At 34.7% G+C, this 26,681-nt stretch overlaps 1 protein-coding gene across 1 annotated transcript; it reads left to right on the top strand.

Annotated features, from left to right (window-relative positions):
- The first annotated feature begins 9,316 nt into the window (after positions 1–9,316).
- LOC143624685 (endochitinase EP3-like) lies at positions 9,317–10,650 on the top strand. Its single transcript, XM_077095251.1, has 2 exons — positions 9,317–9,788; positions 10,122–10,650. The coding sequence occupies exons 1-2, from the start codon at positions 9,392–9,394 to the stop codon at positions 10,523–10,525; spliced, it is 801 nt and encodes a 266-aa protein (XP_076951366.1). The 5' UTR covers positions 9,317–9,391; the 3' UTR covers positions 10,526–10,650.
- The last annotated feature ends 16,031 nt before the right edge of the window (positions 10,651–26,681 follow it).

Below are 26,681 nucleotides of genomic sequence, written 5' to 3'. Positions count from 1 at the left end.
ATCTAATGAATCACTGTAAGCTAATGAATCATTGTAATAAATTAACAATAACTTGTTTCTTGGTCAACCCAATTCATCGGAAACATTCCCCTTTTGACCCGTTATGCAGCCCAACCACTCATTTTTCTATTTGCATCTTTTTGTTTTTTTTTTCCAAACACGAAAACAAATGTGACTTTTGGCTTGAACAGATAACAAAGAAGACGAAGATGAAGACGGACCGCTTGCTTTAGTGAGAATGACACAGACCGCACTGCAAGAGCATGGTAAAGATAGTAAAACCATGGTCAAAAAGGGAAGTGCAAAATCGGGTGTGGAGTTTTTTGCATCACGGGGTTTTCAAGGTCTTGACATCAACGCTAATAGTAATGCACCCGAGCCATTCATACTTGGAAGATCCGGTAAGGCTTCCGGTTACAACCATGAAACAAATGAGCGTTAGATCCTAATTAGTTGAGATTCTTCCAAGTTCAATATTTTTTTTATTTTTGTGGTCATTTATATTAAGTCAAACAAAAAAACTCTATATGTTGTAATTTAATTTTCCTTGGTAGTAAAAACCATATAAGATAGTGAAATTTTTTTGAGGGGACTAGAAATAATTTAATATTGTGATTGATTTGGAAATCCTTTTTGCATTCAGTGCTTTTCAATTTAGTTTTCTCTATTTGTTATATAGTTTTAGTTTTATATATTATTTGTTAGTAGTATTTGATATTTATAATCGATAAATGTTTTCTTTCTTTTGTAATTTTAGCCCCTTTATTGCAAGACAAAATAGCCCAACAAAAAGAAATTATATACTATCTCCGTCCCATTACAAGTGTCTATATTTCCTTTTTTGTTTATCCCATTACAAATGTCCACTTTTAAAATTTATTAACCAATTTCTAAATTTACCCTTAAACACACAAGTAACATTAATAAACAATAATGATGGACCCACTTTCCAAGGGCATTATTGTCATTTAGTAAGAAAAAAATAATAATCATGCAATCCATCTTAAACTTTGTGTTTTTCAAACCATGACACTTAGAGCAGTGGAAATGGGTCTCACGGTGCACCCGTGAAACACCATTTGGCGCCGTGAGAGCGCGAAACACCCCCCCCCCCTCCTTCCTCCTTGAAGGGGGCGCCAACCCCTCTCCGCCACTTCTTTCACGGCCAAAGTTGATGTTGATGTTGGTGAAGAGATGCATGTGGGCCCCATTCAACGGTAATATTTTTAAAAAATAGCCATTGGCTATTAAATAAGAAAAAAAAACTTTATCCATTTCCTTTTTTTATCTATAAATGTCTTCTCATTTTATAGAAACAAACATACAAAACTACTCTTTTCCTCTCTATAATCAATAAAAATTCCCTATTATTTTTTTAAAAATGTCATCACCATCTTATTCCTCTTCGTCTTCGAGCGAAGAAAAAAACGCTTCTATGTTTCGTGTTTTCGCAACGGGGTGTAATGAGTGGTGGCAACAACAAGAAGATTCGGGTTCGTCAATACGACACGAAACCCGACGTGAACATTTAAACCGTGACAGAGCGGCTGCGCACGAAGCACTACGAAACGACTATTTTAACACCCCGTGTGTTTACACGGCCTTAGAGTTTAAAACCCGTTTTCGAATGAGTCGTGAGTTGTTTTTAAGAATACTACACGACATCGAACGAGAAGTTCCTTGGTTTACCCAACGGGTTGATGCTAGAGGTCGAGTCGGTTTCTCCACCTTGCAAAAGTGTACCGCCGCGATTCGTTATATGGCGTATGGAACCGCTAGCGATATGTTCGGCGAATATTTGAAGATGTCGGGTCGACACATCAGGTCATGTGTCTACAAATTCTCTAAAGCTATTGTTTTGTTGTATCGTAGTAGATATTTACGTAAGCCTACGGCTAGTGAGGTTGAACAGTTACAGGCGAAGCATGCCGAAAAACACGGTTTTGTCGGCATGCTTGGTAACATCGACTGCACGCATTGGGATTGGAAAAATTGTCCTACTGCGTGGCATGGTCAGTTTGCACGAGGTGATCATCCATATCCTAGTATTATTCTAGAAGCGGTGGCGTCCCAAGACTTATGGTTTTGACATGCATTTTTTGGTGTTGCCGGCTCAAACAACGACATAAATGTACTTGATTAATCTCTCTTATTTGATGATTGGATCAACGAGACGGGCCCGGACTCCTCTTTTGAGCTTAGAGGGACGCTTTACAAGCGTGGGTATTACCTTGCCGATGGAATATATCCGGATTACTTGACAATTGTCAAGTCGCTTTCGCAACCCATCGGCGTTAAACGACAAACGTACAAAAATGCTCATGACGCGGCAAGAAAGGATATTGAACGAGCATTCGGGGTGTTGAAGTCTAAGTGGCACATTGTGGATCGTCCATCCAAGTGTTTTTCTCAAGTGAAAATGAGGAATATCATGTACGCTTGTGTTATTCTTCATAATATGATTTTAGAGGACAACGGGTTAGCGATTTGTCAACATAACCCAAATGAGGATGCGCCTATGTACGAAGAAATCAACGAAGACAAAAAACGAAGAAACCGTCAAGAAATTCGAAGCCGAGAGATTCATGACGCATTAACGGCGGACTTGATCGAATATATTCACGTTCGTTCAAGCAATCGGTAGTTTATTTATGTAACTTTTATTGATGCTTTTATTTTAAAATTATTGTAAGTTTTCTTGTAATGTTTTATTTATGTTTATTAGTCTTTTGAATGTATTGTAATTTTTATTAATCAATTAATTTTTATTAGTTAATATAAAAAACAAAAGATTAAAAAAATAATAATAAAATAATTGAGGTTTACATACTCTTTCACACAGGGTATTTCCAGTAAAAAATGTGGATGTGAAATGAGTATATGAAAGCTGATGTGGCGCAGATGTAACAGAGAAAAAAAGTTTCACTAGCTTATTTCACCCCACCTATTTCCATTGCTCTTATGATGAGAAGGAAGTAGTATTTAGCATTTACTTCTATTGCTTGGTACCATTATTTAATATATTTTTTCACTTTTATATTTATGATATAAATTTAAATTTGTTATTTATTCCTCACACAAGCATCCAAGATATTGTATATATTGTGGGCCACACATCTTTCCTTTTATATTAAACACAACCTTTACATAGTACTTCAACATTGTATTTAAAAGGTAAATCTAAGAAACAAGAGATTACAAGATTCAATTGTGCTTGAAATTACTGTTAAACCAAGAAACGAGAGATTGCAAGATCCAATAGTGCGTAAATTAACAGTTGACTGTTAAACCAAGAAACAAGAAATTACAAGATCTAATTGTGCGTAAATTAACAATTGACTGTTAAACCAAGAAACAAGAAATTACAAGATCTAATTGTGCATAAATTTGTTAAACCAAGAAACGAGAGATTATGAGATCCACTTGTGATTAAATTGTTAGGATACTACCATCGCCCGAGACACTTGGAAATTAGAATGGTCTGTTTTCTATTAATGACATTCTTATTATTATAATTATTATTATTATTATTATTATTATTATTATTATTATTATTATTTTTATCGTACTCAGTATATCACATCAATAGCAAAACTATGGTAGAGTCTGAGGAGGTTAAGATGTAGACAAATTTATCTCTACTCTTTAGGAATAGAGAGGTTGTTTCTGGTAAGACCCATGGCTCGATAGTAGTTTTGCATTAAGTCTTGGACATAAGGCACATAATACTTAACCATCGGGACACCGCCGATTGGTGCATATACCCTGTTTTTCGGCTATCAACGCCACCACATGATGCCCGATTAACCTTCCGCCACTTTTAACGTTATTTTCACGAGATTAGTAAAATAACGTCAAAATTATTGCAATTTCACTTTTGCCCACTCGAGGTTTCATACATATATACATTATATCCGCGCACCGCAAGCACGGCGATATTATTATTATTATTATTAAAGTTTTGTTTCTTAAATTTTGTGTGCAGATAGCAGCATACATGTCTGCTTTATATTAGCATAATATGTTATTGTATTGCACCTGTGTTAAGTTACGGTATGTACTTGATTATGTGCAGCTAAAAGTCGACCACACATGCGAGATTTAAGCACATGTGATTAGTCTTAACCGAACCATCGGTTGATTGTTCAGTTAACTCTTTTATTCATTTTTAGTTTGGTTGATCAGTTATATGTTTGTGCCTACCACCGTGTATGCACATACATACGTTTAGACAAAAGGGCTATCAATACTATATTTTTAAAAAACTAAAACTAAAATATCTTATTTTTTGAATGACGGTATTTTATATTTGTATTGCACTTTTGATGGCGGTAATATATCTATGTTAACATGTGTAGCGTGTACGCAACAGTGTAGTTTATTATTTTAACTTTTTATTATATTTAGGGGTATTGGTTTTTAATACTTCCAAGTTTTGCCAATTGGTTAATAACACTCTCAAATTTCATTTTGTCACCCATCACTCCCAACTTTAACCCTATTTGTTTTTATCACTCCCTCGCTAACGAATGACTAACGTCATTAGTGGAAACGATGATGTGGACGTTTATGTGGCTGAGTGGGCATGCTTATGTGTTACATGTGGGTCCCACAAGGCCATCTCATCTCCTTCTTCATCATATTAGCCCTAGTCACCTCCATCACCACCCACCAACCTCTACCTCCACCACCACTCGTCCTCCAACTCCTCCACCAACGACCTCCACCACGCAACCACGCACCAAATTACATTCAACTCCTCCGCCATTGATGCTCCTGGTGGTTAAGCAACCAGCATATGGAGGTTCTAGGAATACTCCTTTAGTCACGGACGTGGTAGATTTGAGCCGATTTACATACCACATCTTAGATCCATATAAGAACCACCATTATCGTCATTAATCTAACCCGATTTACATACCTTCGCCTCTGAGATCGGAAAAACGGGTTGTTGCCAGCCACCATTGTACGGCCGTAGCCTCTACCCCGTCGGTGACTGCAAGAGCATTCCTAAAACCTCCATATGCTGGTTGCTTAACCAACAGGTTCATCAATGGTGGAGAAGTTGAATGTAATTTGGTGAGTGGTGAAGGATGGGTGGTGGTGAAGGTAGAGGTTGGTGGTTGGTGATAGAGATGGCTAGGGCTAATATGATGAAGGAGATGAGATGACCTTGTGGACCCACATGTAACACATAAGCATGTAACTCAGTTAAATAACGTCAACGTCATCATTTCCACTAACGACGTTAGTCGTTCGTTAGCAAGGGAGTGATAAAAACAAATAGGGTCAAAGTTGGGAGTGATGAGTGACAAAGTGAAAGTTGGGAGTGTTATTAACCAATTGGTGAAACTTGAGAGTATTAAAAACCAATACCCCTTATATTTATTGCCACAATAAAACATATATTTCATTAAAAAAATAGTGCTTACGGTACAAAGATACTTGGGCAACCAGTTGTACCGCTAGCCCTCTTTTATATAGCAAAACTGTGTCCCAACAACTAGTTTTATATTTAAATTGATATATTAATGATTCTCAACTTAAGTATGATGCTATAAGTCCCAACAATTAATCTTTAAAATCATTAATCTTATCCTGAACAAATAAAAAGTAATTCTTTTACATAGACAATAATTGGGTGCCTTGCAATCAAGGATATATTGTTTTCAATTATTTTCTTTGGTGGTCCTCTTAATGTGGGTTTCAACTCAAGTATGACACAATAACACCCATGAATTAATCTTTTAAAATCATGAAAAAGATAATTGTTTTCAATGTATACAACAATGCTGTATTTAACTTAATTTAGATTTAAAGCCTCAAAAAGGTATTAACTATTAAGATTGGTTTTAACTAAAATTTGAAACATGGAATGAAATTCGGTTAAAGTTCTAAAAAAATACGGAGTTATAAATAAAAATAGTTAAACAGTAAAACTAAATTGTTATGTTAAACCAAAAACCTAAGCATATTGGAACCGAAACCAATGTTTCTCATATTGGATAAATCTATATGTAATCTATTTCAGAAAGTAACCATAAACTAATAACCTGATAGTTCCCTGATGACCTAGTAGTATATATATAGTGTTTGCTCCTATAAATATAAAGTGATGGTTTCAAAACAAGTAATAATTTGTAATATATGATTGAGGGGTAGCCCGCACTACCTTTTAGCTTTCTTTATGAAATACATTTTTAGTGTAAAAAAATGTTTTTTATTTTTTATTTTATGTATCAGCTACCCGTCACTTCTAGATCCGCTACTGCCGTAGAGCTCCTTAAACCGTCGTAAAAGGGAGACGATCGAGGAGAACGTGATGATGAGAGACGTTGACAGCGTTGACAGATCCATCTAAGTTAATTGGGGGTGGCGGCCATTATGACAAAGTCTAATGTGTTAGATGGAATTTTATGTTTATTGATTTATTCAACTTTTTGTAGATAGGAAGGAAAAGTCTTTCAGCATGATTACCAAAATAGGGGGCTAGACTATATTTGACATATACAATGCTACCTTAAAAAGTAAACGCTTGATTTACATTTATTGAAATATATAAATAATAAGTTATATTTTCTCTATAGAATTTTAAAAATTCTGAAACGAAGTATGCATGTATAAAACTTCTCATGATTGCCCCGAGAACAATTACCATCTAAAACAGTCAAACTATTCATTATCGACAAATAATAATACCCTACGTAATAAGAAGTAGGTAAAAATATTGTAACTAGATGAGATTGACCTTTAATACGCCACAAATCATTTCTTCTATTGTCGTACATACATACTTACATCAAACATACACACATACATGACCGACTCAACTATTTTGAAGGCAAAGCGAGGAAAATAATCCAAACTCCAACTCCGGTAGTTATTAAATTGCAGGTTATTTTCTATTTATCTCTTGGCCTTTTGTAGTTTATCCTTTAAGTTTGTTAGAACTACAACTTTCCATTTAACAAAAACAAAGCCAAAAGTCCTGCTAACAAGAAGCTAGTAAAATCAGCAGCATAAAAAAAAACTTGTACAAAACAGACATTTCCCGCATGTTCCAACATATATCCAAACCTTTTAACCTATTCCTTTCATTCATACAAAAACTTAAAACTTTAATATCGCCAAGAGATATAGGCTTGACATTAGAGAAGATTAAAGTATGTTTGGTTGAAAGGAATGGAATGAAGGAGGAATGGAATGTGAGAAGAAATGGAATGAACAAAGGAATGAAATGGAGTATCACCAATCATTTGTCTTGTTTGGTTAACATATGAGAATGAAATGCATAATTACTTTATGTTATTTGATATCCGAAAATTTTTTTAGGAATGAAATAGAAATAATAAAAATATTCCTATCCCAAAATATATATATTTTCACAAAAAAAAAAAAAACTTAAATGGTGACGGTGGTGGTAGCTCTAGAGATGAAAATGGTGGTGGTGGCGGTGGCGGTCAGGCGACGGGGGTGGTGGTTGTGGTGGCATTAATAGTGATGGCGGTGGTAGGGTGGTGATGACGGTGGTGGTGGCCAGGCAGTGATAGTGGTGGTGGCGGTTATGGTCTGGTGGCGACGTTGAAAATGGTTGCCGTGGTTATGGCGACGATGGTGGCGGTGGTAGCTTTGGTGGTAAGGTGGTGGTGGTGGAGGTGGTGATGGCGACGGTGGCGGTCAGGTGGTGGTGGCGGCGACGGTGGTGGTGGTGGTGGTCAGATGATGGTGGCGGTGGCGGTGGCGGTTAGATGATGGTGTTGTTGAGAAAGTAGGTTGAAGGAGGAATGGAATGAAAAAAAAGGGGGGTGAGAAGGAATGGTTTTGATGGAATGAGATTCCATCTGTAATGGACGATTCCAGTCTATTGTGCAACCAAACACCTCTTATTTCATTCCCACGTAATGAATCATTTCATTCCGTCTGTCATTACTGCATAACATACGCTACCTAAGTTGTTTAGAGCCTTCTAAATACACAAGCACGCATCCATTGTAATGGACTGAACATTCTTTGTCTTATACCTTTGTCAGGAACGTGTTTATGAATGTGAAAAATGTCATGAATTGAAAAGACAAAGATGGAAGAGATGTCACACCACGAACTAATGTTTTGCCAAACTAAGAAAGCTATGTAGCATGAAGGAAACACATGATCCGCACTCCACATATTCTCCTGAATTCATGTAACCACAAAACCTAAAGTTAACAATTACATCGAATAACCTAAACAATGTCATCAAAATTAGTATCTGATGACTAAACAAGTCTCGCCAAATCAAGTCTCACAAATAGACTAAATAGTTAATAGAAAGCGACTGATTAAAAAGTTTATTATAAAATCAATTCATGCAACAATCTAACAAATTTTAAATATTATCTTTAGGCTCCTTTTATAGTTTAGCTTTTTTTATAACTACAAAACCTAAAGTAAACAATTAAAATCAAATAACCTAAACAATGACATCAAAAATATTAGCATCTAATGACTAAACAAGTCTCACAAATAGACTACATAGTTAGTTGAAAGCGACTGAAAAATTTATTACAAAATCTATTCATGCAACAATCCAATATATATAAATCATCTAAAATGCTTAAAATCTTTACCAATAGTAAAACAAAAATTATTGTAATATATTTGTGATATTAGTCTATTATAACCAACATTAAATAACAAAAATATTTCAATCACCGAGTGTGTTTAATAGCATATAATGGCATTATACAATTAAATCATAAGGGTGCATTAAATTCATACTCAAAGTTTTGACAATACGGCCATAACTAGGTTAGGTTAATGATTTTAAAGAGCAACCAGGTAATAAAACCCTCCGCGCTGCGGAAGCGTGTCGGTATTAGTTAAGTTCGTTATAGTTATGACATCAATACAAAAAAAACTAAATATATATATGCCCAAAAACCGACACACTTACAACTAAAGATTAAAACAACATGAATTTGGGCGGTATCGGTTAGGTTTGTTATGCTACAGGCACTAAACCTAAAAAAAAAGTTAGTATGTGACCGGAATAGTAGCGGCATACGTATAACTTATGATAGTAAAAAAATAAAATATATAAATTCAGTTAATTATTACAACTTCAGTTCATCTAATTTCTTGTATAAGTTTTGGCATAAACTTTTAGCGTATAAAGTGTTGAATATCACGTGTCAATATTGTTCGTTAAACTTGACTTTTTAAATGTCAACTATAACAAAACATCGCCTTTTTCAAACTTTAATATTCAAAGACGAAAGACATTTGACAAAGTCAACGTCGACATATTTCAAACCATACGACATACGCCGCTTATACATATCCACACGTTTTAGTGTTCACAACACTATAAATGCACACCCACAATCCAACTAACTAAACCAAACAAACCACCATGAAAACAATCCAAATCCTCATCATCGCCGGAGTACTTTTCTCAGGAATCCTCAACTCCGCCGCCCAAAACTGCGGTTGCAGTCCGGACTTGTGTTGTAGCCGGTTCGGTTTTTGTGGCAGTGACGAGGCTTATTGTGGAGTCGGCTGCCAAGAAGGGCCGTGTTTCGCGGCTCCTCCCACGAATAATGCTGATGTTAGTAGCATCGTGACCGACGCATTCTTTAACGGGATTGTGGATCAATCAGAAGCCAGTTGTGAAGGGAGAGGGTTTTATTCGCGGGCCGCCTTCCTTGAAGCCCTCGGAAACTATCCTCAGTTTGGTAGGGTTGGTTCCGAAGATGATTCAAGGAGGGAGATTGCAGCTTTCTTTGCTCATGTTACACATGAAACTGGACGTAAGAACATTCATTCCTCTATATTAATTATTATGTTACATGTTACATAAGTTATTGTGTATAGCTAACATTTGAACAATATTACTACTTTTGAAATCATTTTTAACTTTGTATACTTATAAACAGATGTAGAGATCTCTTTAAACGTTTGTATATAATTATTTCATCTAACTAATGAAAGATCTATAACATACAAAAAAATATGTTATTACTAGAGTTTGTTACAATTTTTGGTAATTAACCATTTACAACATTAAAGTCGCTAACAAAAATAATAAATAGATTGTGTTATGTGTTCTATTATGAATTAACTATTTGTTTTGCATGTGACAGATTTTTGCTATATTAATGAAATAAACGGTGCCTCAAGGGATTACTGCGACGAAAATAATACTCAATATCCATGTAACCCTAGCAAGGGTTACTTTGGGAGAGGTCCGATCCAATTGTCATGGAATTACAACTACGGTCCAGCCGGAAGGAGCATCGGGTTTGATGGGCTCAACAATCCCGAAACTGTGGCCACAGATCCTGTGATCTCTTTTAGGACCGCATTGTGGTTTTGGATGAACAACGTCCACTCGATCATCGGTCAAGGGTTTGGAGCTACTATTCGAGCTATTAATGGAATGGAATGTGATGGTGGCAATCCAGCTACTGTAAGTGCTCGTGTCCAGTACTACACTCAATACTGTAACCAGCTCGGAGTTGCAACGGGTGATAACCTTCGGTGTTAGGCTATTTGTAATGTGGGATTCTATCCGTGTATAAACGGTGAAAAAAAATAAAATTCATATTTGTGTATCACACTGACTATCTTTGTTGTCATTTTATTGAAGTTTAATGGAATAAGATTTATATACATGCAAATACAGAGGCTACAAGAATTGAAACATCAAAAATACCAAAATCACGTGTTCACAGAGAATGAAGAAGGAAAACAAAGATAGACGGGGTAATTATGTTTCAGTAGTTTTTATTTGAACGGCCAACTAAGTAACGTTGGGTATTTCGTACGCGGCCCTCATTTGCCAAAGGTAGCCCAAGCCGGCCACTATTCCGGAAGGACGAAGCCCCTAGCGGTCCACCATATTGAGGGATTCACCGGATAAAACCCGACCCCCACGCCCGCCTAATGGCACGACAGCGAGGAGCCGGTAAAACCAGGTGAGATCAGGACTCGAACCCTGGCAAGCCAGAGTCATCCCTCATATCTCCCATATAAATTGGTGATAGTGAGGTTTGAACCCCCTACTTCTCACTAGTAAAGTGAATGTTGTACCATTGAGTCACATCCAATTTATTATGTTTCAATAGTTACTCTGGTTATATATGATAAATACTCTAATTACACGAGATAATTGCTTTATAAATAAAACAAGACCATAAGGGCGTAAGGGTACACACGTTTTGTTTTGTTGTGTTTGAAGTTAGGCAAAGTAACAAAAATAAACGGATGATAAATTAAGGCATGGGATCCTCCCACACCACCATGGATCCTCATACACCATTTTTTGTCCTATACGGCTCGTATAGGGCTATACGGTCGTATAGGACCTTAATCGTGTCAGATTGTGTCTGAGGTTGTCGGCCATCGTTTATAGTGCCTCGTATAGGCCTATATGGGTCGTATAGGCCTATACGACCGTATAGGTACTTTTTTTTTAAAAAAAAATTTGATGACCGTATAGGCCTATACGACCGTATAGGTACTTTTTTTTTATATGGGTCGTATAGGCCTATACGACCGTATAGGTACTTTTTTTTTAAAAAAAAATTGATGACCGTATAGGCCTATACGACCGTATAGGTACTTTTTTTTTAAAAAAAAATTGATGACCACATATACAATATATGTGATTTATACGAGTCGTATTTGGCTCGTTTATCTTAACGGGCTTAAATGTCGTTTTGATTAAAAGCCTTTACATTAAACCAAAAACATTTTTTTACTCCATTTTATTTAAGATGAATGGAGATATCATATGTAACTTTTAATTGTTTTCCTTTCTCTAAATTTTACATTTCACTAATTTATCTAAGGGTTGAAGAAAACACTTTGTTACTACCTGGATCAAATAAATTAAAACATAAGAATGCTAAATAATTTAAGATAAATAGAGATATCATTTGTAACTTTTAAATATGTGTGATAGAGTAATAATAGTGTCACCCAAAATACACATATAACTTCTAAACACATGGTCCACATAGATAAAAGTAACCAGTTCACCCAAAATACATCTAGTTTTAAACGTGGTCCACATACATAAAGTTCATAATAGTGCACATCAACACATAATGAAGATAACATAGCACTATACGACTCATATAGGCCCGTATAGTCGTTTTTCGGCAGCGATTAAGGCTGTATTAATGTTTCTGCAAATGTTTTCTATACGGTCGTATAGCCTATACGATCGTATATCTTTTATTTCTATATGGTCGTATAGCCCTATACGGCCGTATAGCTTTTATGGTTTTGTCAGAGGGCTATACGAGCCATTTAATGCCTATACGGCCGTATAGACCTATACGGTCGTATAGGCTGCAAAAAGCTGTTTTTTTGTCCCCTTGTCAGGCATGCGTATCCTATACGACCGTATAAGCCTATACGAGCCGTATAGGCATGTGGGGTGGTGTGGGAGGATCACATCCCTAAATTAATTTGGTCAGAAGAAACGTATGTCAAGCCAATGTGGGCCCAAGCTCACGTTTGGGCTGCCCACAACAATTCAACATTGATCGGAAGCAACAACACAGCCCACTGGAGATTGGGAAAAGGGGTTAGCTCGCTCGCTTAACAATAAAGATTGAAGATTTTATGATGATCATGAGTGGCTAAACCCCCATGATTTTATTCGAATGAAAGGTTTATTATGATCAATTAATTTATACTTTTTACTAGATATTCGGATTCCAATTGCACGTCATATTATTAAATCTGTTTTCAATAAGACTCATTTAGTTTTGTCTTTCAATTACCACGTGATTAATTATATACATGGTCATTGTTAATGGCTTTCCACTAGTCAATAGGATTGATTATGATTAACGAACCTGAAACCTGAAGAATATTATTTTTTCTCACAATTGTTTATCAAACCAAATCAAAATTATTTGTTATTTTTAGTCATTAATTAAAACTTTAGTGAACAAAAAATTGACCACAAATTTCTCATGAAGACGACTTAAATTTCATATACTACGTATTTTTACACATATTTTTGACCGACCAAACGACATCGGTCACGTAATAATTTTATAAGTAGAATAATTATTATATAAACATAGTACAAAAGTTGTGATAATTACAACAGTGAATGCCTTTTTTTTTCTTTAATTTTATTCGCGTGCTTGGTATGATTTTTTGATTTGTATTTGATCCACTTTATAATCATATAAGATGTTAGGATGATCTAAACTCGTCCCAAATTTGATTCATTATCATCCCTACCTCTTGTTATACAATACTCTTGTGATTGCTCTCTTGAATGCAGTAGGCTATATTAATGTCTATGTCTCTGTTACTCTAGATGAATGATCCTAAATACTTGAACATGGCTATGTATTGGACCACTTACCCAATTTATTATTTATGTGGGTGTCCTCATAATAAAGGTACTTAGTATTAAAGTAACTTATAACATTTTTGCTCTAAGGTTGCTCCCACTCATCTAACTTCTCATTCAGACCATGTTTACTCTCCGCTAATAATACAATCTTCTACGAAAAACATGGACTACCAAGATTCTAAAAATGCACGGATTGATCTATCTTGATGAGCTAACAATAGTTATAGTGCGGAATGCTATAATCAATTCAAAGTCCCAGACTATGTTTTGGTAGTCCGGAATCCCCAATTGCCAACATCTTGAAGTCTGCAACCAAAATTGCAAACTTCAACGAACCTAACAAAAGTTTCTTCCACGTCTCATTTTGTCATTCAAAAGCCTTGAAGTCTTCAATTCGAGTTTTCAAAATACCTACTTTCACTTGGATTACACTCATCCACCTAAGAGTAGTGTTGATTCTTCAAAATCCATACCTCTAAAAATATCAACACTCTCTCTCATCCAATTCATTCACTCTTTCCTCCACTCATCCTCTTTTCTTAGAAACTAAACTCTTAAAATGATTACTACTAGAGATGGTACTAAACTTTCGCCTTGCATTGATCACCCTACAACACAACTAAAAACAAACACACACACACATATTAATTATGAAAGGGAACATTTTTCTTTTTGACACAACCATTCACGATCTTTTGTGGTTATTTAAACAATACTTATAATTTTGTCTCATGTACACATGCATAATTTATTTATTTATAGTCTTAAAGTAGATTGCCCCCCCCCCCCCCCACACATTTTTGAACGACAACAAACTTTTCATACGATCCCGGCCACATACACACATGTATTTAACATTCATATAGATGGAATAATCGAAAAATTCTGCCATTCTCTTTTCTTCATTGTTTATTCATCAGTCAAGTCCATATACCTTATCGTTCTATAGTTTATTCCATATTCTATATGTTATGTCATGTATGATTAAACTTGGATTAACTAACAATATGGGTGTTGGAGGGTAGTCTTGGTTCGCCCTCCTTCCTTTGTTTTGACAATTTGTATACTACAATTGGTGCATAATTATTAAATAATTAAAGATTGAGTGTGGTGTTTAGTTTTCCTCTTTAAAGATGTTAAAAGAATGAAGAATATCGTGCCATGAATTTACGTAATCAGTATTTAATAGAAAACAAAACTCGATACAATGGACGACTTTCCTCTTTTACAAAATTGACAGTACCGCTTTAATCTTAACCTTTTAAAGTAGTTTGATTAAATGCTTAGGTTGTTTCCCATCATCCTTAATAAAAAAAATTGCATAGTTGCATGTAATTTTTTTGTTATAGACTCATTTGAACTTATCACATGCTCGATGCTGAGTCACCGAATTAAGATGCATCTAGTAGTTTTCCAACATCTGACTTTGAAAATTCAACTAAAAATCATAACAATCATCAAATTAACTTTGGAATAATTTGACACAGCCAACGGCCAGACACACTATAAATTCACATTCACAATTCCAAAATCTAAATCAAACAAAACACCATGAAAACATACAGAATTCTCATAGCTTTCGGACTACTTTTTGCCTGCTTCCTCAACTCGGCTGCCCAGAACAGCTTTCTTCGCACATGTTACCCATGAAACTGGACGTAAGAACATTCTTCTTGTCTTTGTTAATTACGTTCATTATATATGAATTATAGATATAGAGGGGAAGGTTAACGTACAAATTAAATTTACGTGCTAATTGTGCGAATTAAGAAGTGTAATTATATATATGAGTAGCAGTAGTGGATCTTAAACATCTAGTACTATGGATGGGCCAAAATTCACGAGAGCCAAAAAGTTTTCTCCCCTACAGCCCTACTTCTATGTGTCGGGTCAACAATCCGGTTCGGGTTGGGTCAAACAATAAAACCTATATATTCAATCATTCAACTAAAATACTAATTCAGTAATTTAAATTTAACTTCAATCATTCAAATTACCATTCTTACACAAAATAAATCAATATTATAAAAAAAACAAGAAGAAAGGAGAAGGATGAGTACCTGAAAAAGAATCACAACTCAGCATGGGGACTTGTAAGTTCTTTGAACTCATCAATTACGGAGGTTGAATCAAAACTTTCAGCAAGTTCTTTTTCGATGTAAATCACCAAGTTATTCGCGTGATAATCATCGGGCATCTTATTGCGAAGACGAATCTTGAATATTTTCACTTTGTGATGAAACATTGTGACGTTTATTCTCCTCCTCTAGATTTTAATCAACCTTTCTTTTGAAAAAAAGAGTCAATCCTTTTCGACTTTACCATGATTTAACCTAACACATATCACCACAACAAAATTTAACAAATTAACCTAACATAGTAACATTTTATGAGTTATGACATATCAACACAGATTCACAGTCAACGTATCTCTCAAATTAACCGATGAATCCAAACCCCAACCTACAAAATTGAAATAACAAACACAAAAAAAAAAAATAATGGTAAAATGCAATCGTGAACCTAGTCTGTTAAATTCTCCAATTGTGAATCGTCCCTGCAAATTGTCGAGTGCCTCCTCAACGCCGAACCTCAATTGCTAATCGAATTCAGGACTCTAAAAGAGCGCCCAATCTGTTTGTTAGATTAAGATCAAATGTTAGTGTTTAGTTGGGCTTGGCTAGTAGGTTGCTCAACAAAATAATTAGTTTTTAAGTTGTAACTGGGCTTTATTTTTAAACCTTTCGTGGTTGACTCGAACTCAAATAATGTGGATGGGAACTTAATAAATATAATTTTTTTGGGATATTTTCGGTAAAGTACACTACTAAACGAAAACGATGATGGGTCGCGGCCCGGTTTGGCCCAAAGAAAGGGCCACCCTGATGAGTAGTGTAATTTTGTAAGTAACTACATTATCTATGTTTTTATTACAATACATTATAAATACACTATCTTGTAATATAATTACATTCTATAATTCACACAATTAGAAAATACATATTCCTTTGGCGTTAAAGGACGATTGCGGTTAGCAACAAACGTAAGAACTTGAAGGAACATCCAATAAATGTGAATGCTTTAACTTTTGTTGCTAACCACAATCGTCCATTAGGAACTTGAAGGAACTTTTAAAAATAACGTAATTTTAATAAAATTTTGTATGTTGATGTTAATTGAGTGTAGTTTTATCACTTTTTAGATCAATGTTAACGGTTACAATTATGAAAATTAGTTTTTACACATATCTATGTTTTTTTTACACATACGTAAATTTGTTATTATATAATTTTACACATGTATAAACTTGTGATTTATATATGTAATCAATTTTTTTTAAATATTATAAAACTAGTGTCAAATAATGTTAATATATATAAAAATTTCAAAAAATGTTTGGTTGGTATGAGTTCATAATAGTTCTTAACTATTTTTGAGTTGTGAAAAATGTTACCAACCATATATATATATATATATATATATATATATATATATATATATAAATTTTTATATACGATATGTATGAATATATGAATTTTAATCATCCTAAGTATATTGGCCAACAACTTTTTTTATTCATAATCCATTTAATATATTTGGTCTAAACTAAAAAAATAATAATCAAATAAACAAAAACAAATATATGACAGATTCGAAGCTCGCTCCTTAATTTTAATGCTACAATTTTGTTATGTTTATTGTTATAATGTTAATCGTCACTTAAAAATAATTAGCTTCTATATTTTGTAACTCGTTAGAGCATATGCCTCTTATTTATATTGGGCTTTCGGCTCGGCCAAAGTATTTAAATCCTCGGGGGGCCGGCCCTTATTAATTATTATCATCACCCAATAAGTGATAGTTTGGTTTAATAAAATTGCCAAACGTAAATTGGATAGAAGAGAGTTAATTATAAGTGATACACAACCCGTTAATTGAAAATAAGGAGGTGATCTATAATTCATCTGTTAACTTTTGTTTTTATATGTGAACAGATTTTTGTTACATCAATGAAATAAATGGTGCTATATATAATTACTATGACAATACATATACTCAATATCCATGCAACCCTAACAAACGTTACTATGGGAGAGGTCCACTCCAACTGACATGGAACCACAACTATGGGGCAGCCGGTAACAGTATTGGGTTTGATGGGCTCAACAATCCTGAAATTGTGGGTTCGAATTCTGGCATCTCTTTTCAGACCGCCTTATGGTTTTGGATGAACAATGTCCACTCGGTCATACTTTCTGGTCAAGGGTTTGGAGCTACCATTCGAGCTATCAATGGAATAGAGTGTAATGGTGGCAGTCCGGACAAAGTAAGTGCTCGTGTTCAGTACTACACTCAATATTGCAGCCAATTTGGAGTTACACCGGGCGATAACCTTTATTGTTAGGCTACATCAAATATGTGATTCCGTCGTCATGTTCTTATAATTAAATCAACTATATTTTTATATTTTACGTGTAACATGTGGATCACTAAGATCTGTATGTGTACCTCTATGTGTTATCTGTTATGTATGACAACACCATTGTTTATAGAAATAAATGAAAATCATATGTAATTTCTTACTTTAAAAGTTTTATAATGATTTGTTTCTATATTTGACCAAGGTGATACTTCTTTTTAAGTTTTTAATTTAGGGGCTGTTGAGTGTTAATTAATGATTTTGCTAATTAATGATTTTATTAAGTGTGTTAGGTTTACCATAAAGTCATATATGAATCGGTCAACAAACCTCTCATCCATTAAGTTTTAAAATGATGATGAATGAAAATTTTACCCTTTAATTCCTTTACATGTGTTCATAACCCTCAGTCTCGAACTCGCTAACCTGCACCGTCTTTGAAACTGACGTGCATGAGGTTTTAAGTTTCTAGAATATTAGACAGCCTACGGATGTGTCCATTGATTCTGCTTTACTCTTCTTCTCCTCATTTTTATCTCCCCTCTTTCGTATATGATTTTCTCTTCTATGTTAATCTTTTCTCTTGAATAAATAGTCATTTGCCTCCCCGCTGTTTGGTCATTTTTGCTGATTCCATCCAATTTTATTTGTTTTTGCCGTTTCCGTCCATAGGGTTTCAAAATCGACCATTTTCCCAAAATAGCAAGATTTTGTAAACCATTAGGAAGGAAACAACAAAAAAAAGGACGAAAATGACAAAAGTGGCAAACCACATAGAGGGAAATGACAGGTAACTCTTTTTTCTTCTTCTAATGGTCACCATCTATTTACATGTTGACCCATACAGATCAAACAATCATATCAAACAAACGAACACGAGATTTTGGGTTGACAACCCTCGACTCTTTTCATATAATCAATCGAACTTAATGTCACACCTTCAATTTCCACCTGCAAGCTTTTACCGCGAGGCGTGTGACAAGCCAAGATCTTAGTCATTAGTTACACCAAAAAACATCTAAGTTTATTTATTAACCATAAATTGCCCAAAATGGGAAAACATTTTTCAGAGTTAGCCATTTAAGTTGCGGAAGCATGACATGTGGGAATAAGTTCCCTAAACCAAAAGAAAGTGCTCAAGCGCAAAACAAGCGCATCCAAAAGTTAAAATACTTGAAAAGCAAATATGTTATATTTAATGTTTATGCGAGACATGCATGAGACCTCCTATCCATGCACCAAGAGTTAGTGACCTGCGAAAGACATGCTAAAAGGGTCAACCCAAAGGTTGGTGAGTTCACATGTTTGTATCTAAAAACAAGTTTCTCAAACCCAATAGTACTACTTAATACATACAGTCGAGTTTAACGGTTTAATGTGTGTGAGGACTTTCAGATTAGATGCTCATTATGTGTACATGCGATAATAACAATCCACAAGATCCAAAAAGTTTTGAGCATGCTTTATCCCCCAAAAGGAGTAAGTAAAATAGAGGGACCATGAAACGCACCTCGAAAGCGTTCTAAAAGAAAGTCAACTGCTAAAGCGAAAATCTCGTGCAAGTACCCTAAAGTATTACAAGTATGTGAGTAATGTGTAGTGGTTCATAGAACCCCTAATATCCAAACAACACCATTGTTTAATAATGTTTGACCAAGGTTAGACTTTTGTTGACTTTGACCAAGTTGACCCGATGACACGTTGGTAGAGGTGCACAAATCGGGTATTAGAAAAAACCGGGTTCGGGTATGGAATCGGGTTCATGTATGATTCGGTATTGAAAAATCAGGTATTAGCAATAATCGGGTCTGGTGTTGGCTTGAAAAATCATACCCTCTGTACCGGGTTCGGGTCGGGTATTGAACTGGGTCTTCAATACCCGGGTATTTGAATACCCTATTTTCCGGGTATTAAAAAAAAACCCATTTTCTACAACTTTCTTCTGTCAACGGGCCTGCTACATTTTTTTTTATCATAAGTCCATTTTTTGCATGCATACATACTTCAAAGTTCATTCAAACATATATAAACAACTAAACAATGATACAAAAAACATATATTGTATGTGTTTTCAGTTGTTCTCTAAACAAGTATTTATATCATATATGTGCTTCAAAAAATATCCGTTGAAGAACGACTATAGATCTGTGGGCAGCCACACAAAAACATGTGCACAAACACTAATATCCGGGTATGCAAAAAACCCGGGTTTCGGGTATAACTAGAATTGGGTTTCGGGTATAGCTTAAACCGAGTTTCGGATATTATCGGGTTTTGATCGGGTACGGGTTCGGGTTTCAACATTGAAAGTTATACCCTATCCGTACCCTACAGGTAGGGTCGGGTTCAGGTTCGGGTATTTAAAACCCAGGTTTTAAAAAAATCGGTTTCGAGTTTTTTTTCGGGCCCGATTCCGGGTTCGGGTTATTTGTGCACCTCTACCCGTTGGTGACTTGTTACCAAATATATTACTTTAAAAGATGTATATGTCATTTTAATTAATTAGTTAAAGGATTATGCACGACATGTATACGAAGTCATATTACTTGTGCTAGTCATAGAACAAACGAGTGTTCACCTCTACCAAGTATCCCAAATCAGACCAATCTTGTAGACAACTAGTCTCTAAATGCCAAAACATTTACAAAACATCTAAGAAGTCAAATAGTGCACCATTGATCATAAATGTTATCATCAATAATGTTTAATCATTCTAAATTTTGCAAGGTAGATTTTGACTCTACAAAACCTATTTTTCTACCACATCAAATAGCCATTTAAATTATGAAATTTTGACCACAACAAACTAATGGTGCTGATCACACAAGCAAACAAGTTTTGGCTCTAATATTAAGCAAGTAATTAAACACATTTTAAACAATTAATAAAGACAAATCACCCCCGGGTTTCAAGTAAGAAAATATACAGTAATCACATGTTCACTTAGCAGATTAATTGGCAAAGATTAAATCAGATTGACTAACTAGGAAAACCTTAGGCTTCAATAATCGCTAACACACGACACTGGTAATCAAACGATCTGTAAGGCCCCGTTACCGGTGCCCTACTTTGGAAGTTGAATTTACTAATAAACACAGTTCTAAATATCAGAGTTAATTAAAACATTCGCGGAATATTAAAACTTTCATAAAACATTACATATTAATTTTATAATTCGTGTTAAATAAACATCTTGTCTTTCAAATCAAAACATTTAAACATAAAACATCTTGAGTCTTCAGATGCTAGACTCTTATTCTTCTGCCATGTGTCGCCGCTCAAGCCAGTTGTCTCATCCTACTCACATGCGTGCATACTAAAAGTCAGCTACGCTGAGTGAGTTCTAATTAATCAAGTAACATAGAATACATTCATGTTTACACTTACGCATCCATAGATACATAATACATAACCTGCTTACCTTTCTTTCATACTTACATTACCAAATACTTTCTTTCTTTTTACTCCTTTTCATTCATACTTTTACATTAGACCCTACTTTACATATTTCAACGTTTTAAAGAGCATTACGCCCTACTGCCTCGAGTATTATTAGGGCCCGGTTCCCTTTCTGCCTCAAGTATTATTAGGGCCTGGTTCCCTCTCTTCCTCGAGTATTATTAGGGCCCGGTTCCCTTTCTGCCTCGAGTATTGTTAGGGCCCGGTTCCCTTTCTTCTATACAACCATACCATACCTGTCTATACATTCATAATCATAACTTTTATACATACATACATATATAACAATCATATCTTTAACTACGCTTGGGGGTACGTGCAATATTCGATGGTTGTTCACACACCGTCAAGCATTTATTTATGCATAATCATACAAGGCATACACTTACAACTTAAGGTAAGGGTATTAACTAACCACATTGAGTATGCACACAGCCCCGAAAACATAACAAGGAATGGGGCTAGAAACTCACCTGGATCCTGTTTCACTCTCCGTTAATCGTTATCTCTTTCTTTAATTGAGCTCTGCTGGCTGTATAATAATTACACGTATCAATACTTGTCCTATTAATATTGCTCATATCTAAGCTAAAATGGCTAAGTCTAGTCTAATCTAATGATCTTGTTTTAGATTACATTTTACTTAGAATATTTTACCTTAACCCCAATGCATTTGTATTCTAATGATCACATTGTAAGCTAATGATCACATTGTAAGCTAATGATCATATTGTAATCTAATGACCACATTGTAAGCTAATGATCATTGTAATCTAATAAATCATTGTAATCTAATGAATCATTGTAAGTTAATGGATAGTTGTAAGCTAATGAATCATTGTAATCTAATGAGTCATTGTAAGCTAATGAATCATTGTAATCTAATGAAACATTGTAAGCTAATGAACCATAGTAATCTAATGAATCATTGTAAGCTAATGAAGCACTGTAATCTAATGAGTCATTACAAGCTAATGAATCATTGTAATCTAATGGATCATTGTAAGCTAATGAACCATTGTAATCTAGTGAATCATTGTAAACTAATAAGTCATCATAATCTAATGACTCATTGTAAGCTGATGAAGAATTGTAATCTAATGAGTCATTGTAAGCTAATGAATCATTATAATCTAATGAGTCATTGTAATCTAATGACTCATTGTAATCTAATGAATCATTGTAAGCTAATGAACCATTGTAATCTAATGAATGATTGTAAGCTAGTGAATCATTGTAATCTAATGATTCGTCGAAATCAAATGAATCACTGTAAGCTAAAGAATAATTATAAGCTAATGGATCATTGTAAGCTAACGAACCATTGTAATCTAATGAATCATTGTAAGCTAATGAAGCATTGTAATCTAATAAGTTGTTATAATCTAATGAATTATTGTAAGCTAATGAATCATTATAATCTAATGAACCATTGTAAGCTAATGGATCATTGTAAGCTAATGAACCATTGTAAGCTAATGAATCAGTGTAATCTAATGAATCATTGTAAGTTAATGAATCATTGTAAGCTAATGAAGAATTGCAATCTAATGAGTCATTGTAAGCTAATGAATCATTGTAAGCTAATGATTCGTTGTAAGCTAATGAATCGTTGTAATCTAATGAATCATTGTAAGCTAATGAACCATTGTAATCTAATGAATCCTTGTAAGATAATGAATCACTATAATCTAATGATTCATTGTAATCTAATGAATCTTTATATGCTAATGAATCATTGCAATCTAATGAGTCATTGTAATCTAATGAGTCATTGTATGCTAATGAATCATTGTAATCTAATGAGTCATTGTAAGCTAATGACTCATTGTAATATAATGAATCACTGTAAGCTAATGAACCATTGTAATCTAATGAATCACTGTAAGCTAATGAATCATTGTAATAAATTAACAATAACTTGTTTCTTGGTCAACCCAATTCATCGGAAACATTCCCCTTTTGACCCGTTATGCAGCCCAACCACTCATTTTTCTATTTGCATCTTTTTGTTTTTTTTTTCCAAACACGAAAACAAATGTGACTTTTGGCTTGAACAGATAACAAAGAAGACGAAGATGAAGACGGACCGCTTGCTTTAGTGAGAATGACACAGACCGCACTGCAAGAGCATGGTAAAGATAGTAAAACCATGGTCAAAAAGGGAAGTGCAAAATCGGGTGTGGAGTTTTTTGCATCACGGGGTTTTCAAGGTCTTGACATCAACGCTAATAGTAATGCACCCGAGCCATTCATACTTGGAAGATCCGGTAAGGCTTCCGGTTACAACCATGAAACAAATGAGCGTTAGATCCTAATTAGTTGAGATTCTTCCAAGTTCAATATTTTTTTTATTTTTGTGGTCATTTATATTAAGTCAAACAAAAAAACTCTATATGTTGTAATTTAATTTTCCTTGGTAGTAAAAACCATATAAGATAGTGAAATTTTTTTGAGGGGACTAGAAATAATTTAATATTGTGATTGATTTGGAAATCCTTTTTGCATTCAGTGCTTTTCAATTTAGTTTTCTCTATTTGTTATATAGTTTTAGTTTTATATATTATTTGTTAGTAGTATTTGATATTTATAATCGATAAATGTTTTCTTTCTTTTGTAATTTTAGCCCCTTTATTGCAAGACAAAATAGCCCAACAAAAAGAAATTATATACTATCTCCGTCCCATTACAAGTGTCTATATTTCCTTTTTTGTTTATCCCATTACAAATGTCCACTTTTAAAATTTATTAACCAATTTCTAAATTTACCCTTAAACACACAAGTAACATTAATAAACAATAATGATGGACCCACTTTCCAAGGGCATTATTGTCATTTAGTAAGAAAAAAATAATAATCATGCAATCCATCTTAAACTTTGTGTTTTTCAAACCATGACACTTAGAGCAGTGGAAATGGGTCTCACGGTGCACCCGTGAAACACCATTTGGCGCCGTGAGAGCGCGAAACACCCCCCCCCCCTCCTTCCTCCTTGAAGGGGGCGCCAACCCCTCTCCGCCACTTCTTTCACGGCCAAAGTTGATGTTGATGTTGGTGAAGAGATGCATGTGGGCCCCATTCAACGGTAATATTTTTAAAAAATAGCCATTGGCTATTAAATAAGAAAAAAAAACTTTATCCATTTCCTTTTTTTATCTATAAATGTCTTCTCATTTTATAGAAACAAACATACAAAACTACTCTTTTCCTCTCTATAATCAATAAAAATTCCCTATTATTTTTTTAAAAATGTCATCACCATCTTATTCCTCTTCGTCTTCGAGCGAAGAAAAAAACGCTTCTATGTTTCGTGTTTTCGCAACGGGGTGTAATGAGTGGTGGCAACAACAAGAAGATTCGGGTTCGTCAATACGACACGAAACCCGACGTGAACATTTAAACCGTGACAGAGCGGCTGCGCACGAAGCACTACGAAACGACTATTTTAACACCCCGTGTGTTTACACGGCCTTAGAGTTTAAAACCCGTTTTCGAATGAGTCGTGAGTTGTTTTTAAGAATACTACACGACATCGAACGAGAAGTTCCTTGGTTTACCCAACGGGTTGATGCTAGAGGTCGAGTCGGTTTCTCCACCTTGCAAAAGTGTACCGCCGCGATTCGTTATATGGCGTATGGAACCGCTAGCGATATGTTCGGCGAATATTTGAAGATGTCGGGTCGACACATCAGGTCATGTGTCTACAAATTCTCTAAAGCTATTGTTTTGTTGTATCGTAGTAGATATTTACGTAAGCCTACGGCTAGTGAGGTTGAACAGTTACAGGCGAAGCATGCCGAAAAACACGGTTTTGTCGGCATGCTTGGTAACATCGACTGCACGCATTGGGATTGGAAAAATTGTCCTACTGCGTGGCATGGTCAGTTTGCACGAGGTGATCATCCATATCCTAGTATTATTCTAGAAGCGGTGGCGTCCCAAGACTTATGGTTTTGACATGCATTTTTTGGTGTTGCCGGCTCAAACAACGACATAAATGTACTTGATTAATCTCTCTTATTTGATGATTGGATCAACGAGACGGGCCCGGACTCCTCTTTTGAGCTTAGAGGGACGCTTTACAAGCGTGGGTATTACCTTGCCGATGGAATATATCCGGATTACTTGACAATTGTCAAGTCGCTTTCGCAACCCATCGGCGTTAAACGACAAACGTACAAAAATGCTCATGACGCGGCAAGAAAGGATATTGAACGAGCATTCGGGGTGTTGAAGTCTAAGTGGCACATTGTGGATCGTCCATCCAAGTGTTTTTCTCAAGTGAAAATGAGGAATATCATGTACGCTTGTGTTATTCTTCATAATATGATTTTAGAGGACAACGGGTTAGCGATTTGTCAACATAACCCAAATGAGGATGCGCCTATGTACGAAGAAATCAACGAAGACAAAAAACGAAGAAACCGTCAAGAAATTCGAAGCCGAGAGATTCATGACGCATTAACGGCGGACTTGATCGAATATATTCACGTTCGTTCAAGCAATCGGTAGTTTATTTATGTAACTTTTATTGATGCTTTTATTTTAAAATTATTGTAAGTTTTCTTGTAATGTTTTATTTATGTTTATTAGTCTTTTGAATGTATTGTAATTTTTATTAATCAATTAATTTTTATTAGTTAATATAAAAAACAAAAGATTAAAAAAATAATAATAAAATAATTGAGGTTTACATACTCTTTCACACAGGGTATTTCCAGTAAAAAATGTGGATGTGAAATGAGTATATGAAAGCTGATGTGGCGCAGATGTAACAGAGAAAAAAAGTTTCACTAGCTTATTTCACCCCACCTATTTCCATTGCTCTTATGATGAGAAGGAAGTAGTATTTAGCATTTACTTCTATTGCTTGGTACCATTATTTAATATATTTTTTCACTTTTATATTTATGATATAAATTTAAATTTGTTATTTATTCCTCACACAAGCATCCAAGATATTGTATATATTGTGGGCCACACATCTTTCCTTTTATATTAAACACAACCTTTACATAGTACTTCAACATTGTATTTAAAAGGTAAATCTAAGAAACAAGAGATTACAAGATTCAATTGTGCTTGAAATTACTGTTAAACCAAGAAACGAGAGATTGCAAGATCCAATAGTGCGTAAATTAACAGTTGACTGTTAAACCAAGAAACAAGAAATTACAAGATCTAATTGTGCGTAAATTAACAATTGACTGTTAAACCAAGAAACAAGAAATTACAAGATCTAATTGTGCATAAATTTGTTAAACCAAGAAACGAGAGATTATGAGATCCACTTGTGATTAAATTGTTAGGATACTACCATCGCCCGAGACACTTGGAAATTAGAATGGTCTGTTTTCTATTAATGACATTCTTATTATTATAATTATTATTATTATTATTATTATTATTATTATTATTATTATTATTATAATAATATT

This window comes from Bidens hawaiensis, unplaced genomic scaffold, assembly GCF_021521415.1.
Source record: "Bidens hawaiensis isolate Kalapana, Puna unplaced genomic scaffold, B.hawaiensis_p1.1 tig00003956_1, whole genome shotgun sequence".
NCBI lineage: Eukaryota > Viridiplantae > Streptophyta > Magnoliopsida > Asterales > Asteraceae > Bidens > Bidens hawaiensis.
Note: the sequence above shows the minus strand (reverse complement) of the source record. Positions and strands in the feature narration are given on the sequence as shown.

Bases quoted from the DNA above. Each gene is read 5' to 3' on its own strand.
- LOC143624685 (XM_077095251.1), top strand. From the start codon at position 9,392: ATGAAAACAATCCAAATCCTCATCATCGCCGGAGTACTTTTCTCAGGA. The intron at 9,789-10,121 runs GTAAGAACATTC...TGCATGTGACAG, and splicing joins TGTTACACATGAAACTGGAC to ATTTTTGCTATATTAATGAA.